The 16,026-nt window shown below is 39.8% G+C and overlaps 2 protein-coding genes across 2 annotated transcripts; both read left to right on the top strand.

Moving 5' to 3' along the window:
• Window positions 1-472: 472 nt before the first annotated feature.
• Window positions 473-5,714, top strand: LOC148101735 (uncharacterized). Its single transcript, XM_087845377.1, has 3 exons — window positions 473-1,837; window positions 3,055-4,986; window positions 5,632-5,714. Exons 1-2 carry the CDS (start codon window positions 575-577, stop codon window positions 3,082-3,084), a joined length of 1,293 nt encoding a protein of 430 aa, XP_087701503.1. The 5' UTR covers window positions 473-574; the 3' UTR covers window positions 3,085-4,986; window positions 5,632-5,714.
• Window positions 5,462-16,026, top strand: wipi1 (WD repeat domain, phosphoinositide interacting 1). Its single transcript, XM_006800976.3, has 12 exons — window positions 5,462-5,898; window positions 6,978-7,060; window positions 7,462-7,631; window positions 7,727-7,823; window positions 8,986-9,083; window positions 9,186-9,278; window positions 9,358-9,428; window positions 9,973-10,080; window positions 11,779-11,943; window positions 12,050-12,157; window positions 12,514-12,653; window positions 12,849-16,026. The coding sequence occupies exons 1-12, from the start codon at window positions 5,822-5,824 to the stop codon at window positions 12,968-12,970; spliced, it is 1,332 nt and encodes a 443-aa protein (XP_006801039.1). The 5' UTR covers window positions 5,462-5,821; the 3' UTR covers window positions 12,971-16,026.

Genomic DNA, 16,026 nt, shown 5'->3' with positions numbered 1-16,026 from the left:
AGAAATGTATTAATTAATAGGTTTCCTGTTTCCAAACTCTGTTGCTGTTTCTTTTGCAAGACTGGGCTATTTATTCACAATTTCAACATCAGTTAAGTATTTAAAAGTCCGAAACTGATGCCAAGTGTGCCACTGAATTTGAAAGCTATTGCTCTCAAAAAGAAAAAAAAAAAATCCCTTACAATCATATATTAAATTAAAGCAGGAAGTCTGCACTTCAACTGCATCTAGACGTGGCTCATAGAGCCAACAATAATGACTCAGTAATGTATTACACATCCAAGTTTTTAATTTACATTTTTATTTTTGTAAGCATGACAAACGAACATTGTTAGATTTGTGTTCTCATGAGTAAATATATTAATTTATTTTATGTTGTGAAAGACGTTTTCTGATTGTCATTTTATTTTGGAAAGGATTTTATTTTGGTGATTACAGATTACGTCACTTCCTGTTCCTTTGTTCCGAAGCGCGAACAGCTGAAGTATGTACGGTTTTTCCCTCCTGTGTTGCTAACATTAAAATAAACGGGAAAAGTAATCAACCAACCAAGTGTGTGCATTATTAAGAGAACATGGCCGAAGAAGAAGAAAACTCTTCGAGCTCAACAGGTTATGGGCCCAGGCGCGACACAACAGGAGGAAGATGGCAGAGGTTAGTGTTCAACGGAGACGAAAACAGTTACGAACTTTGGGAGGCAAAGTTTCTTGGCCACATGCGGATCATTGGCCTAAAGGACACTATATTATCAGCCACTAACCCAGATGCAGAGAAGAATGCTGAATGCTACGCTGAACTGATACAGTTTCTTGATGATAAAAGCCTTTCACTGGTAATGAGAGATGCGACTGATGACGGAAGAAAAGCTTTAAAAATACTACGTGACCACTACGATAGTAAAGGCAAGCCCAGAATCATCGCACTGTACACAGAGCTGACGTCTTTACAGAAGAAACCAGATGAGACAGTGACAGATTACATTATCCGAGCTGAAAAAGCAGTGACCTCCCTAAGAAATGCCAAAGAAGTAATCAGTGATGGACTTATTATCGCTATGATTTTAAAGGGGCTTCCTGAAGCTTACAAGCCATTTGCTATTCACACAACTCAAAGCAGTGATGATTTAACATTCACACAGTTCAAAAGCAACCTACGAAGTTATGAGGAAACCGAGAAATTTGACAACAAAGTAAAAGCGGATAATGTGATGAAGGTTGATTTAACATCAATCACCTGTCATGGATGCGGAAACCGAGGACATTTTGTAAAAGATTGTCGCCAAAAGGGAACACCTAAGTGGTGTAGCTACCATAGAAGCCCGACACACAGTGATGAGACATGTAGAAGAAAAACCAAGTACAGAGATGATGCAAAACTAACTGTAGTAAAACAAGAGGACAAGAAAGAAGAGCAGACTTTTGTATTTAAAGTTAGTCAAAGACTTCTGCCTACTGACATAATAAGAGAAGGACTAATGGTGGACTGTGGTGCTACTACACACATCATTACGGAGAAGAACAAGTTCATAAAGTTTGATGAGACTTTTGATCCTGAGAAACACTACATGGAGCTCGCTGATGGATCCAGGACAAACAACGTCGCACTCAAGAGGGGAGATGCCAACGTCTCTCTACGGGACATACAAGGACACTGTACCACCATCACACTGAGAGATGCTCTGTTCATCCCATCCTACCCTCAGAGCATATTTTCAGTGAAGGCAGCTACAACCTATGGAGCACAGGTGGTCTTCAAGAAGGGACGGAATGAACTAGTGAACAAAGATGGGACAGTCTTCTCCATCGAAGAATACAACAGACTCTACTATTTGAAAACGGTAAACAATGAAACATCATTCAATGACATGATGTCCTGTGACACTGTTAATCTGGCATGTGATGTGAAAACATGGCACGAAATTTTAGGACATTGTAATGTTAGTGATGTGTTAAAGCTACCTGATGTTGTAGATGGCATGAAAATCACAGGCAGTGGCATGTTAGATTGTAATGTGTGCACAGAAGGGAAGTTCACTAACAACAGAAACAGACAAAGCGACCCAAAAGCGAATGAGCCATTACAGTTGGTGCACACTGATCTAGCCGGCCCCATTGAACCAAGCGGCCAAAGTGGTCATAAATACGCTATATTATTTACGGATGATTTTTCAGGGGCAGTGTCAGTTTACTTTCTAAAACAGAAAAGTGACACCACAGAGGCCACAGCAAAGTTTCTAGCCGACTGTGCACCATACGGCAGTGTTAAGTGCATTAGATCGGACAATGGCACCGAGTTCACAAGCAGTTCCTTCCAGTCTCTTTTAAGGGAAAAGGGTATAAAGCATGAGACATCTGCGCCATATTCTCCCCATCAGAATGGCACAGCTGAGAGGCAATGGAGAACTCTCTTTGAAATGGGGAGGTGTCTTTTACTAGAAAAAGAGCTGCCAAAAGAATTATGGCCTTACGCCATTCAAAATGCAGCACACATCCGCAACAGATGCTACAGTAACAGAACTAAAAGTACACCTTATCAGATGTTAACAGGGAAAAGACCAGATCTCTCAAAACTGTGGATATTTGGGTCAGACTGTTATGCATACATACATGATCACAAGAAACTTGATCCCAGATGTGAAAAAGGAATATTTGTGGGTTATAGTAAAAATAGCCCAGCATACCTGGTTTATAACCCTCACACAGGAAAAGTGTCAAAACACAGACTTGTGAGATTTATCAAGAAGAACACTGTTGAACAACAAACACAGACTGATGAATATGACACAGAAATTCAGACTTATGAGCATGTAGTGCCTTCAAAAGAAAGTACAGAACAACAAAATGAAAATGCAGCAGAGAACAGACCTCCTAGAGAAGAGGAAACCAACACAAATGAACCAAACCCTGACATAGAAAGAAATGAGGGTGATGAGCAAAACCAAACTGAGCGCTATCCTAACAGAGAAAGGAAACCTCCTAAATATTTAGAGGATTACACATCTAACTGCAGAGATTTAGCAAATGCAACTTCTGTAAGTGTTGATTATTGTTACAGAGCATCCTGTGGAATCCCCCAAACCTATAAAGAGGCGCTGATGTCACCAGAGGCACCAAGGTGGAAACAGGCAATGACAGAAGAAATCAACTCTCTGAAAGAGAATGACACATTTGAACTGACTACTCTACCTACTGGTAGAAAAACCATTGGAGGAAAATGGGTCTACGCCCTCAAAGAAAATGAACAAGGACAAATATTCAAAGCCAGGTTTGTAGCAAAAGGTTACAACCAGACACAAGGAATAGACTACCAAGAGACATTTGCACCAACAGCAAACATGACATCTGTGCGAACCCTAATGCAAATAGCAGTCCAGAATGATCTTATTATCCACCAAATGGATGTTAAAACTGCATATTTGCATGCTCCCATTGAGGAAGAAATATACATGGACCAACCAGAAGGTTTTGAGCAAACAGAGTCAGGAGAAAACGTGGTGTACAAATTAAAGAAATCCCTTTACGGGTTAAAACAATCAGGTAGAAACTGGTACAAACTCTTGAATGACTACCTTGAACAAAATGACTTTGAAAGAAACCTTTCTGATCACTGTGTATACAGGAAGGACATTGAACATGAAACTCTACTGGTTATCATCTGGGTAGATGACTTGATCATTGCGGCTAGCAATACTAACTTGTTAAACACATTCAAAGAAACAATGAGGTCAAAGTTTAACATGAAAGACCTGGGGAAAATATCCAGTTTTCTTGGGATACAGTTTATACAAAAAGAGAGTGAAATCAGGATGAATCAGAAGAGGTACATTCAAAGAATGTTGGAACGCTTTGGGATGTCTGAATGCAAACCCAGATCCACACCGTGTGAACTAAAAACGGACACTACTACATGTGGAGGAAGTGATGCAAATGAGACTGTTAACTCAAGAGAGTACAGAGAAATAGTGGGCAGTTTGATATATGCCATGACGTGTACGAGACCAGATATAAGCTGGGTTGTTAGCAGACTATCTCAAACACTAGCTCAACCCACGAGAGAGGACTTAGTAACGGCAAAACAAGTCCTCAGATACCTAAAAGGCACAAATGACTTTGAACTGATCTTTAAGAAAAGCAGTGAGGATCTAGATCTAATTGCTTACAGTGACTCTGACTGGGCATCCTCTGTAAAAGACAGACGCAGTACAACAGGCTACTGTTTTGCACTTACTAAAAAGGGACCAGTAATATCTTGGAAAACAAAGAAACAGCCTACAGTGGCACTCTCAACATGTGAAGCTGAATACATTGGTCTTGCAACCACTACTCAGGAAAGCATGTACTTAACCCAACTGTTAAACGGCATGGACAGAAAAAGGTATACATGTACAAAACTGTTTGGAGACAACCAAGGGGCCATTGCTTTGAGTAAAAACCCAGTGAACAGACAGAGGTCAAAGCATATTGATGTGAAATATCACTTCATTCGTGAAGTGGTAAATGAAGGGAAAATCCGCATTGAACACTGTCCATCAGAAGAAATGGCTGCAGACATACTAACAAAACCAGTTACAAGAGTGAGACTCAGAAAGTTTCAAAAATGGTTCTTTGGAAATGCATAAGATGCTATGGGTTAACAGCATGAGAAAAAGGGGGGGGTGTTAGATTTGTGTTCTCATGAGTAAATATATTAATTTATTTTATGTTGTGAAAGACGTTTTCTGATTGTCATTTTATTTTGGAAAGGATTTTATTTTGGTGATTACAGATTACGTCACTTCCTGTTCCTTTGTTCCGAAGCGCGAACAGCTGAAGTATGTACGGTTTTTCCCTCCTGTGTTGCTAACATTAAAATAAACGGGAAAAGTAATCAACCAACCAAGTGTGTGCATTATTAAGAGAACATGGCCGAAGAAGAAGAAAACTCTTCGAGCTCAACAAACATAGACACAACAGAGATGAACAGCCACCGCAAGTGAGAGGTAAAGAGGTAAGACTTTCTTTGGGTCACAGTTTTATCTTAATAGTAAAAGCTTTAAACTACTTAATCTTTTGTTTGTTTTTATGATTAATTAGTTGTTTTAAAAACCTGAATTCACGTCAATGCTTTAAACCGAAACTTTGAAATAGAAATATTTTCGTATAAGAATAAATTAAAAATGTTCTTACATAAAAATATTTTTACATATATCTTATAATAGTATATTTAATTTCATATTACTTTGGTTTTTTTTTTTTTAAAGTAAACTATTACCAAAAATTGCGTACTGTAATTTAAGCTGTTTGCGTGTCACTGGGTTTTTATCCAATCAAATCATCAAAACAATTCCTCATGACAAGACTGAAAGCAAAACTGGCCAATCACCAGTTTTTCCTCTTAAACAAGCCGCTCGGTTGATTGATAGCTGTTTATCAACTTGACCAATAGAAAAGCCAGAGAGGCGTGCAGACGTATGGTTGGAAAGCCAATCACGATGTACCTCGGGGTGACGCATCCTCCCATCAGCTGTTTTTGTTTTCCTGTGTGGACACTGGAAGTTAATAACACAATAATAACAACGGGAGTGTAGCCTCTCCGAAGTGAAACGGTCGTCAGTGAGCTGTTCCTGTTTATCTTTGCTCCCGTTCCGGTTAGCCAAAGCAGCTCACGCTCCTGTTTACGATGTGCACCATCTGAGCCAGCCTGCCCGGACATTCCTGTCCCCGAAGAGTGTGAGCGTGGCGCTTACAGTCGGGGAGCAGCAAAAGGGGAAGCGGGTTCCGGCGGGGATCCACCCGGGCCCAAGGCCTCCGACCTCTAGAGGAGGGGGAATTCAGCTGCTGGGATGGAGTCACCGGACTTATCCGACGACCCCGGAGTGCATCGAGGTTTCATCTGTGCCTCGTTTAACCAGGACACCACGTAAGCGACCTGCGAGCTGGGCCCTGCATGAACTCAATCTCCTTGATACACCTGACCGTTGCATAATTATTTTCAGCTGCATTTCCATAATGTGGTTTATTTTCTGATGGGACCTGCAAAGTGAGCGCATGCAAAATGAAGTAACCTTTTTGTGTGCACCATTTAAACTTCTAGACGAGAGTCCCATAGAGCTGGATATGAAGTAGGCCACTGTGTGGCCTATTGCACTTTAGAGTAGTCTTTTAGTATTATAACCAAACTTGTAGTAACACAGATTAACAGTCTCTTGCTTACACTCCCAGTCAACGTGCAGTGCTATTTGTTAATAATGAAAATAAAGGAGTTTTAAGAAAAATCTGCTTTACAGTATCTCATACTGAACCAAGAATTCACAAACTCTTGATTTTAATGTGTGTCTCCTTAAACAAAGAACTCCTTTGGGTATGCTTCAGGCTAAACAGCCAAATAAGCCTGCTGACCACAATGCTATTGTGCTCCTCTCATCTCCAGCTGAGCTAGGAAGGCAGGCATCTTTATGGAAATTAAAGATGCCTGCCTTTTACCATTAAAAGTGTCTTTTTAATGGTAATTGCTTTAAGGCTTTGTTGCCTAAGCATGATAATGACTCGGGTGCCAAAGACTTATGCACATAAACAGATGTTTGCCTGAAATTCTTTGTGGCAGGCTTAAGCTGCCCTAAGCCTAACAAAGTAGTTCTGTGATCTGATAACCATGTCCTAACCCTGTTGTCAGTTATGGTCATGCTACTATTGCATCATGGACAATGATGGGTTAGTTATCAGTAGAGCTGTAAGGAAGTCAACTCAGGCCACAGTGTATTATTTTCTTGCTTAGAAAGTAGCTATTACAACATTGGTATCTATGATCCATTATAACCATTCGCAATGGTTTACAGTATTATACTAGTGACCATATGTGTGTGTTGGTGTATAATACTAAAGACATTATTTTTTTAAGGTATTCCAATGTATCCAACTTAACTTAAAGGCCGATGGTATACTTTGTAACTACAGTGTTACTAAAAAAAAGCTCTGTATATGGGTGTGCTTCCATTGTAGCTCTCTATCAGTGGGCACTAAGACTGGCTACCGGCTCTTCTCGGTCACAGCTGTGGACAAACTGGACTGCATCCATGAAGGGGGTAGGAGTGACACTGTTCTTCACTCTCTTTAATCAGCAAACAAACCAACCTGCATTCTGCCCCCTAAATATGACACGAGTACACAGTGACAGAGGTCTGCACAGCATAGCTTGTGCTGTGGTCACGTTCACCTTAATTTAGGCTGTTCAAGTCATGTTTAGTCTGATGTGCAAGGTAGGTAAACGCAGACGGGGCACTTCTTCTTCTTCTTTTTTGTACCAAAAGGCTGCCACGAAGACTGGCAGCAAGTCTGCGACAGGTCAAACCATTCTCACAGCTCACAAATAGATGGGATACTGTGAATGTACTATGAATGAATTTTGACATGAGGTACTTTCCATAACTTCTCTGAGTAGAAGTATGCAAGTATTCAAGAGATTCATCTGTTTTTCTTTCCCCAGTGGAGTGTCCAGATGTCTATATAGTGGAGCGACTGTTTTCCAGCAGCCTAGTGGTTGTGGTCAGTCTGTCCATGCCACGACGAATGAACGTCTATCACTTTAAGAAAGGCACGGAAATTTGTAACTACAGCTACTCCAACAACATCCTCTCTGTCAGGCTCAACAGACAGGTAAAAACAAGAGCGACAGCTTTGCATACCCCTTTATCATCCCGGTTTGTGCTGATAATTACATGTTCTTGTGCTCATGTCTCTTTCAACATCAGCGGCTCGTGGTGTGCCTCGAAGAGTCGATCTACATCCACAATATCAAAGACATGAAGCTCCTTAAGACGCTGCTCAACACACCCACCAACCCCTCAGGTAGACTACAGCTTTTGGAAGAAATTAAAGCTTTGCCTGCTGAAACATGACAAAAAACCCCCCAAAAAAAACCCAACTGTTAGAGAGACAGCCAGATGTTGCCAAATTGTTCTGTGAGCTGGAAGACACTGAAGCATTAATAATAGTACAGCACCTTTAAAATCTCTTTAGAAAGTTTTTTAATGAAGGCAAAAGAAGGATGCTTAGAAGGTAAAGCCAGTCTGCAATCGCAAACAATAATAGATTAAAAAAAAAGAAGATAAAATTGATACAAGAAAAAGGGGCATAGAACTGAATGCAAAATGTCAGTAGAAAAAGAACAAAAGCAAAGTAATATCAGAAAGACAAACAGACACATCGCATAAAACCTGGTCTATAAAAAAATGTTTTCAGAAAAGATCTAAGAGAAGTCAATGAAGCTGCAAGCCACAATAGCCGAGAGGCCCTGATGGCAGACACATGGTCACCTTGCAACAGCCAGAAAGGGCTCAGCTGAGATTTTAAGGTTGCCATACTGTTTATGAGGGCTGCATACAGTTCAGATGGGATCAGCATGTCTTTTACGTAGCCTGCCGGAGATTCCAGTTGGCTTTAAAGGTGATTAAGTGATTAAAGAGAGAGAAGTTACTGTGTGCAGAGAAAATAAATGCAGCTACAATTTGGTTTGACATTATGCTATCCAATGCAATGAAATTTATGCATTTTGTGACACTTGAATAATATATGGGAATATTTGGGGGACTGTAAGGAAAATTATTATCAGCTGTGTATTTAATCATGCAAGTGGAATTTACATTGCTTTTTTGACTGGAAGCCACTGTGGATACATTTTCAATTTACAAAACAAGCAGACAACAATCATAAAGTCAGCAAATGGACTCTGCTATATCAATACTGATTAAATGTGACAAGGTGCTTCAGTTCCTGTAACAGTGATAAGAATTTTGCATTTCATAGGCTTTCCAAAGCACTGTGTTTAAAAAAGCATGCAACAGTTGCTTGATCCAATGTATTCACAGGCCCAACAGCATTATTCTTTAGAAGTAATAAGTCAGATTAGATAATGCATGTTAACTCCAATAGGCAAAAAAAGCCAAATCAGTGATTATGAAAAGAAAAAAAAAAGATAAAATACTAAATAATCCTCTTGTCTCCTTTATAGGTCTCTGTGCACTCTCCATCAACCATGGCAACTCCTTCCTGGCGTATCCCGGTAGCGCCACCATGGGAGAGATCACAGTCTATGATGCCAACAATCTGGTGAGGCAACAAAGGAAAGAAATGCAGCTGTTTTCATGTCACCTGGAAACCCCATGGGGGAAAAGAGCAGCCTTGTGTTAAAGAGCATTGTTGCCCCTTTAGAGCACTGTGACGCTGATCCAGGCCCATGACAGTCCCCTGGCAGCTCTCACATTCAACGCCTCCGGCACGAAGCTGGCTAGTGCTTCGGAGAAGGTGAGGGCTTGATTTCCTTTTTCACCTTCCTTCTCTTTTGTTTCACATCAGTCCCTCCTGACCACGCTTTCCTCCACAGGGTACTGTCATCAGAGTCTTCAGCATCCCTGAAGGACAGAAGCTGTTTGAATTTCGCAGAGGCATGAAAAGGTCATTACTCTTCTTTTCTCGTAGTTTAGGCATCAAGTACTGACCAGAAGTCAGAATTGAAAAGAAAAAAAAATCATTGAACAAACATGATTCATAATGTAGGAAAGAGGTTTAATAAATTTCTCGTGACATGAAGGTGAGCAGTGCAAATGAATCTGGTAATACTCACCAGTTACATGTTTTGGTGAGTAAGATACTTTACTGCTCTTCCGCTCAACAGCCAATGATACATGTCTGTGAATGTGCTGAGCAGGTTCCAGTGTCAGTGACTGACTAACAGTAATGTGAGTGGTGGTGTCATGGAAACATTACACTGTAAGATAGTATGGAGGCTGTCATACACAGCGTTTCAACATTCACACTGCTGTGACCGGACTGTGTGCAAAGGTTTGCAGAGTCATTTCTTATCTCAGACAAAAATCCTTAAAGGCAAAGTCGTGCACGGGCTTTAATAATACATCACTGTAATGTTAGTTTTGGATTACTTAAAAGAAATTAAATCTCACTGTTTTGTTTCTATTTCTATTTCCTGTGTGTGTTCCAGATATGTTAGTATCAGTTCGCTGTCCTTCAGTGCAGATGCACAGTTCCTGTGTGCCTCCAGCAACACTGAGACGGTCCATATCTTTAAACTGGAGCAGCACAGCCCAAGGTTGACTCTCTCTTCCTTTTTCAAGCTTCTTTTTACAGTTACTCACTATCTAATTTTGAAAAGAAAATTGTGTTGAGAATAATATTAATCCTATAGTCGTATTATATAAAGTCATATGTTAATTAATGTAAATATTCACAGTCACTTTATTAGGTGCATCTAAAAAAGTAGTTGGCACTGGATTGGACCCACTTTTTCTCTTCAGCATTAATTTTTAATGGCAGAATTTCAACAAGGTGTTTCTGTGTGGGGTTTGCATGTTCTCCCTGTGTTTGCGTGGGTTCTCTCCAGACACTCTGTCTTAATCCCACAGTCCAAAGACATGCAGTTAGTGGGGTTAGGTTAATTGGTGATTCTAAATTGTGAATGCAAATGGTTTTCTGTCTCTAAGTGTTAGACTGGGGACCCTGTCTCTTGCCCTAACAGCTGCAGCCTTGTATTGGATAACCAGAAGATAATGGATGGTTGCTGAAAATATTCCTTAGGTCTTTTGGAGCATATTGACATAATGGTATCACACAGCTGCTGCAGATCTGCCTGCTGGTCAGCTGTAAATCTCCTGTTCATCAGATCCCAAAAGGTGTGAGGCTGGAGGCCATTTGAATACAGCAGACTCCCTGTCATGATCAAGAAAGGGATGGCTTGAGCTTTGAGATATAGGGTGATATTAGACAATGGTGCACCGTGTATAGGGATGTTCATGCTCAGTAACAATACTTTGGTAGGCTGAGTAGCATTTAGATGATGCTCAGTTGTTTCTAAGGGACCCAAAGCTAGCCAAGAAAATACTCCCCCACACCATTACATGTGTGGAGGAGTATTTTCTTGGCCAACTTTGCCTAAACCATTGATAAAAGGTAGGAGGAATCAATTTTTTCATGTTGTTTATGCCAAATTCTGACCCTACCATCCAAATATTTCAGCAGAAATTGAGACACGTCAGATTATACAATCTTCTTTTGTCCAGTTTTGAAATGTAGCTTCAGTTTCCTGTTCTTAGCTGAAGGAAGTGGCACTTAGCGTGGTCTCCTCCTGCTTCAAGGTTTGATGTGTTTTGTGTTCAGAGATGCTCTTCTGCCCACCTTGGTTGTAACAAGGGGTTATTCGAGTTGTTTTTTTCTTCCTGTCAGCTTGAAGCAGTTTAGTAATTTTCTCCTGACCTTCTGACATCAACAAGGCATTTTCACCCAGAGAACTGCTGCTTACTGGACATTTTCTCTTTTTCAGATTTTCTGTAAATTCTAGAGATGGTAGTGCAAGAAAATCACAGCAGATCAGCAGTTTCTGAGATGCCCATCTGGCACCAACAACCAAGCCTCATTCAAAGTCACTTAAATCATCTTTTTTCCTCTGATGCTTGGTTTGAACTTTAGTAGAACTGGTGTACCTAATAAAGTGGCTGGTGATAACTGATAATAAACCATTATTTAGATGAGTATTATCCTGCTTCACCATTACTATTATTTTATTTTGCACGGGGGACTCACTGACAGTTGAGATGCTTTTGTCTCAAACGTTGTTCTTCCTAACCAGAGTAAATGAATGCCTAGCCCTCTCTGCTGTGTTATTATTAAAAACAGCATTTTTGTCTAACTCTCATTGCTCCATTATATTATAAAACTGTTATCTTTAGTAGTCATTTATTCATGTTAAATGTTTTCTTTCTCTTTAACTACAAAGCATCTTGTTTGATTCCAGCCAAGAGGAAGAGTCCCCTACATGGTCAGCATATGTGGGGAAAATGTTCACAGCAGCCAGTACCTACTTACCCACTCAGGTATCTGACATGATGAATCAGGACAGAGCCTTTGCCACAGTGCGACTCAACATGTTCGGTCTGAAGAACATTTGTGCCCTCGCTACGTAAGACAACTACAACTATACAGGTATATTAAAAAAAACAAGTCTGTATCTGTGCAGGTTCATTTATATTGTGTGTGTGTGTTGTTTTTGTTGATGCTGTTGTCAGGATTCAGAAGCTTCCTCGCCTGCTTGTGGCATCTTCAGATGGGTATCTTTACATCTATAATGTAGATCCACAGGATGGAGGCGAGTGTGTCCTTGTTCAAAAGCACAGGTGTGTATATCTTAGTGGGATGTACAGGTTATAAATATGGCAGGAAATCCTCATTCTAAATTAAAATGTATACTTATTTTGGTTCCCCTTGACTTACTCTAACTGAAAAGTTAGACATCTTGAGGCAGAAAGAAAGGTGAAGATGAAGATGTAAATATAATCACATGTAGGAGCTGAAAAGGCTTGAATGCTATGTTTTTGTATCTGTATGCATTTAAACAGTTGTCCATTTCCTTACTTCCATACTTTTCCATCTTTTGTTGCTGTTTAAAAATCTCACATTGTTGTGTATTCCTGTTGTCGCATTATCTTCGGTGTTAAATCCTATTCAGCCCATTTCTTCCATGCTTCCTCAGGCTCTTTGAGTCCAATGAGGAGCAGGTGGACCAGAAGGAAGAGGAGAACCCCGAGAATGTCCCTCCACAACCAGCTAGCCAAACATATGCTGCCACTGTGGCTCTCCCCACGACCGCACCCTCCTCCACCACTCTAATGGGTAAGATTTAAGGCTGGCATTATAAAATGAGCATAGTCATGTTTAAAGGCTATTAAACACAGCTGTAAATTAGTATTGTTGTCAAGCGACTCCTGTTTAAATGAAGCTTGTTTCTTTATAGTTAAAACCCTAGCCATCCAAATATGATCAGAAATATTTGAAATTTTAAAATGCTCTTTCTTTGCTTCTTTCCAGGCTACTCCGAAGACGGTGGAGCTCAGAAGGGTGAAGTCATCCCCGAGCACGAATTTGCTGAGGGCCCCGTTTGTCTGGATGATGAGAATGAGTTCCCTCCGGTTGGAAACCAGAATAACTGACCAAATTCCCCAGGGTACCCTCCCTGCCCCTGCACACAAACCAGACTTACCTGTTTCTAGTAGGAAGGTTGGACAAAATATTCCTAATGTGTTGCAACATTGTGGCTTCCCAACCCTCTCACAAGTTACCCTGCACACCTAAAGTTAAATCTTGGAAGGATATTACCTTCTTGTATTTCTGTATTTTGTGTACCCATTGTTATTTGTAAAGGATATAGAAAAAAAAACACTAAAACAGAGCAGAAGGTCCATTAATCCTAAAGAAAGAAAACACCAACAGAACATTTGTTCTTTAAGTCAAAGGCTGTCTGAACCATCCTAATGTTAACTCCCATATACTACCACTAACAACAGTGTTAAACATGTTGAAATAATCACTGTGCACAGCTAGAAATTCTGACTTTTATACTACTGTTGAATATATGTATTGTCCAACGACAAATCATTACTATGGTAGCAACCTAAAGAGCAGGTAAGTAGTATGAGCTGACCGACAATACTTAAGCTCAATAATATCCAGGGGTTAAAATAACAAAAATAATCCTATGGGCTCAGTCACACTAGGAAAAAATTGGCAATCTCTAGTGTTTTTTTTGGACCAAATACAAATTGTTGACCAAGTGTGTACAGTGCCCCCAACCGCTGATATGATTGCAAGGCATTTGCACAGGTCATCTGGGGGGAAGCAACCTGCCTCCAAATTATTTCAGATTTCCAAATAATTGCCAGCTTATTTATAAATGCAAATAGATCGCCAAAATGTTGCAGTAAGTTGCTGCAAGCCGGAGTCAGTCTGCGTGGATGAGCATCTCGTCTGCACCATCATGTTTATTTCTCCAAGTGAGGATACAATGAATCGTGTCAGTGTCAGTTACAAAGATTTGTGGTGGGCAACTCACTGCAAGCTGCACTGAATTTAAAGCTGTAAAGCATGTCTTATGTTCAGACTTTCAGAAGGCTGTAGGAGAACCACATATGAGTATACAGCTTGTTATCCTTTTTACAGTGAGTTACAGTGTTTAATCACATTTTAGCGTTGCCTTTTCTCAGCAGCGTGCACACAGAGCAAGATTCATTTTTCTTTCTTTCTCTTTCTTTCTTTCCCTCGACAGACACTAATACATACATTACATGTGTCTTTCAAAATGGAGCTATTAGTGGGACTGTGCTAGTGTATTATAGCAGTGTCTGAATGTTATAGTATGTTAGGATTAGTTAAATTAATATTTTATGCCTAACAGATGCCTTAATTCAAGGTTTTCTAACTGTGGGATGTGAGACAGCAGCCCAGGTGCATAACTCCAATTCAGATTCACAAAGTGTACATAGATTTCAGGTATATGAAGGAAGTGTTTGCAGTGAAGTAAATCTCTGGATAAAACCTGGGCTCCACCTGAACCTTCTCAGGGCCACACAGTCCCCAGGTTTCATAACAAAATAAGAGATCACCCTTATCCTTTTAAAGTCTGAGCAATGAAATTAAGACTGAAAATTGAGCATTTATTGACCCTTCTAACGCTTTAAAATTAATTAAATCTTAATTTTGATATATGAGTTTTAACTTGTATCATGCTTACCACATCTGTGTTTTTCTTTGCAATTTATTTCTTGAAAAAAAAAAATTTTCAGGGGGGAAAGAAATCACACTGATGATGTAAGATTCTCTAAAACTCATGTATCAAGTTTGACACACTAGAAGTTAATGTGTTGTAGCATAAACATGTTGATTCTCCTTCCGCCTTCTCTCACTTTTCTCAACTGTCCCACTGTTTTCAGAGCAGAACGTCCCTGAAACCTGAATTCAAACTGTATTGTGTTGTTATTACATTTCTGGTATCCTCATTTTTGAGCCACACAATTACGTTGCTTTTGATATAATGTTGGTTATTAATGGAATGAATTAGCTGCAGCTATTTGTTTATAAATTTATAACGTTTTCCCAGTCCACTGGTGCTGAGTCCACCCCTGGCTCTGGTAGGACTGACTGAGGACTGAGGTAGACGGCAACAGATTTCAATTAGGGTATTGCATACAGCGCTTAAGTGCCAACTTAACCCTGTTTAATCAAAAATTTATAGCAGACTGACTTCGTCTTATTACCGTTTTACCCAGTTTTATTGCCAAATTGATGCACCAAAGTTGGTTTAAAGGCAGCAGCTGATCATCGCTTCAAAATGATCTGTCTTTGAAGAGACCATTTCAAAGGCAATACCACTGCAAGTTAATTGCATACAGGCATTATTTTTTTTTCTGCACAGCAGTCTCCGACCACTGTTTTCCCTAGTGTGACTGGACCCTGGGAGGTATGCTTAAAACTCACCTAAGATTTTACTTCTTAACAAGCCAAGTGCAATGTTAAGTCTTAGGACATTTATCAGGGCCATTCCTGTGTATGGGGCTCCAGAACATTTCAATCAGTGGTCATAAAAATGTATGATACCTCAGGAGAGACAAACAGTAGTTCACTCACAAAGAAATTATACATAGATATTATACGATACACTATTTAAATCACGATACATGCCATAAGTATCATATGACTTGCCGATGCAGCTGTGATACTAATTATGGTAGCAATACACGAGACTGAAAAATCCTGCAGAGTCACAAATGTAACCTGATAAAATATTTTGCTCTGTGGGTGCAGCAGTCGACAGCTAAATGCAAATCCTGGGACGAGCTGTACACGACAAAGTTACAGGTCCATAGTTTTCAGTGCAAGCCTAAAAAGCGTGTTATTTACTTAATAATTCTGAATATGTTAACATATACGTCAAGTTATTTTTACATTAATGCATTAAGTATCCTTTTTGTGTAACATGTTACACATCAACACATAGACCTAACATTCGTAAAATATATGTTAATGGGTTTTTACAGTGTATAATGTGTATATAACATTTCTTTATAGTACTGTTGTAATAAGTAACATAGTAATATGACTTGCCAGAAGGTGGCGCTGTTAGGGCACCTGTAAGCTGCATTGAGCTGTTCAATACTGGACATTTACACCAGAGACTCATTAAATCTCAGAAATGATTTGACCTCTGCAACAA

Source organism: Neolamprologus brichardi, chromosome 8, assembly GCF_056152115.1.
Source record: "Neolamprologus brichardi isolate AB-2024 chromosome 8, ASM5615211v1, whole genome shotgun sequence".
NCBI classification, from domain to species: domain Eukaryota; kingdom Metazoa; phylum Chordata; class Actinopteri; order Cichliformes; family Cichlidae; genus Neolamprologus; species Neolamprologus brichardi.
This window is presented reverse-complemented; position numbering and strand designations above follow the sequence as displayed.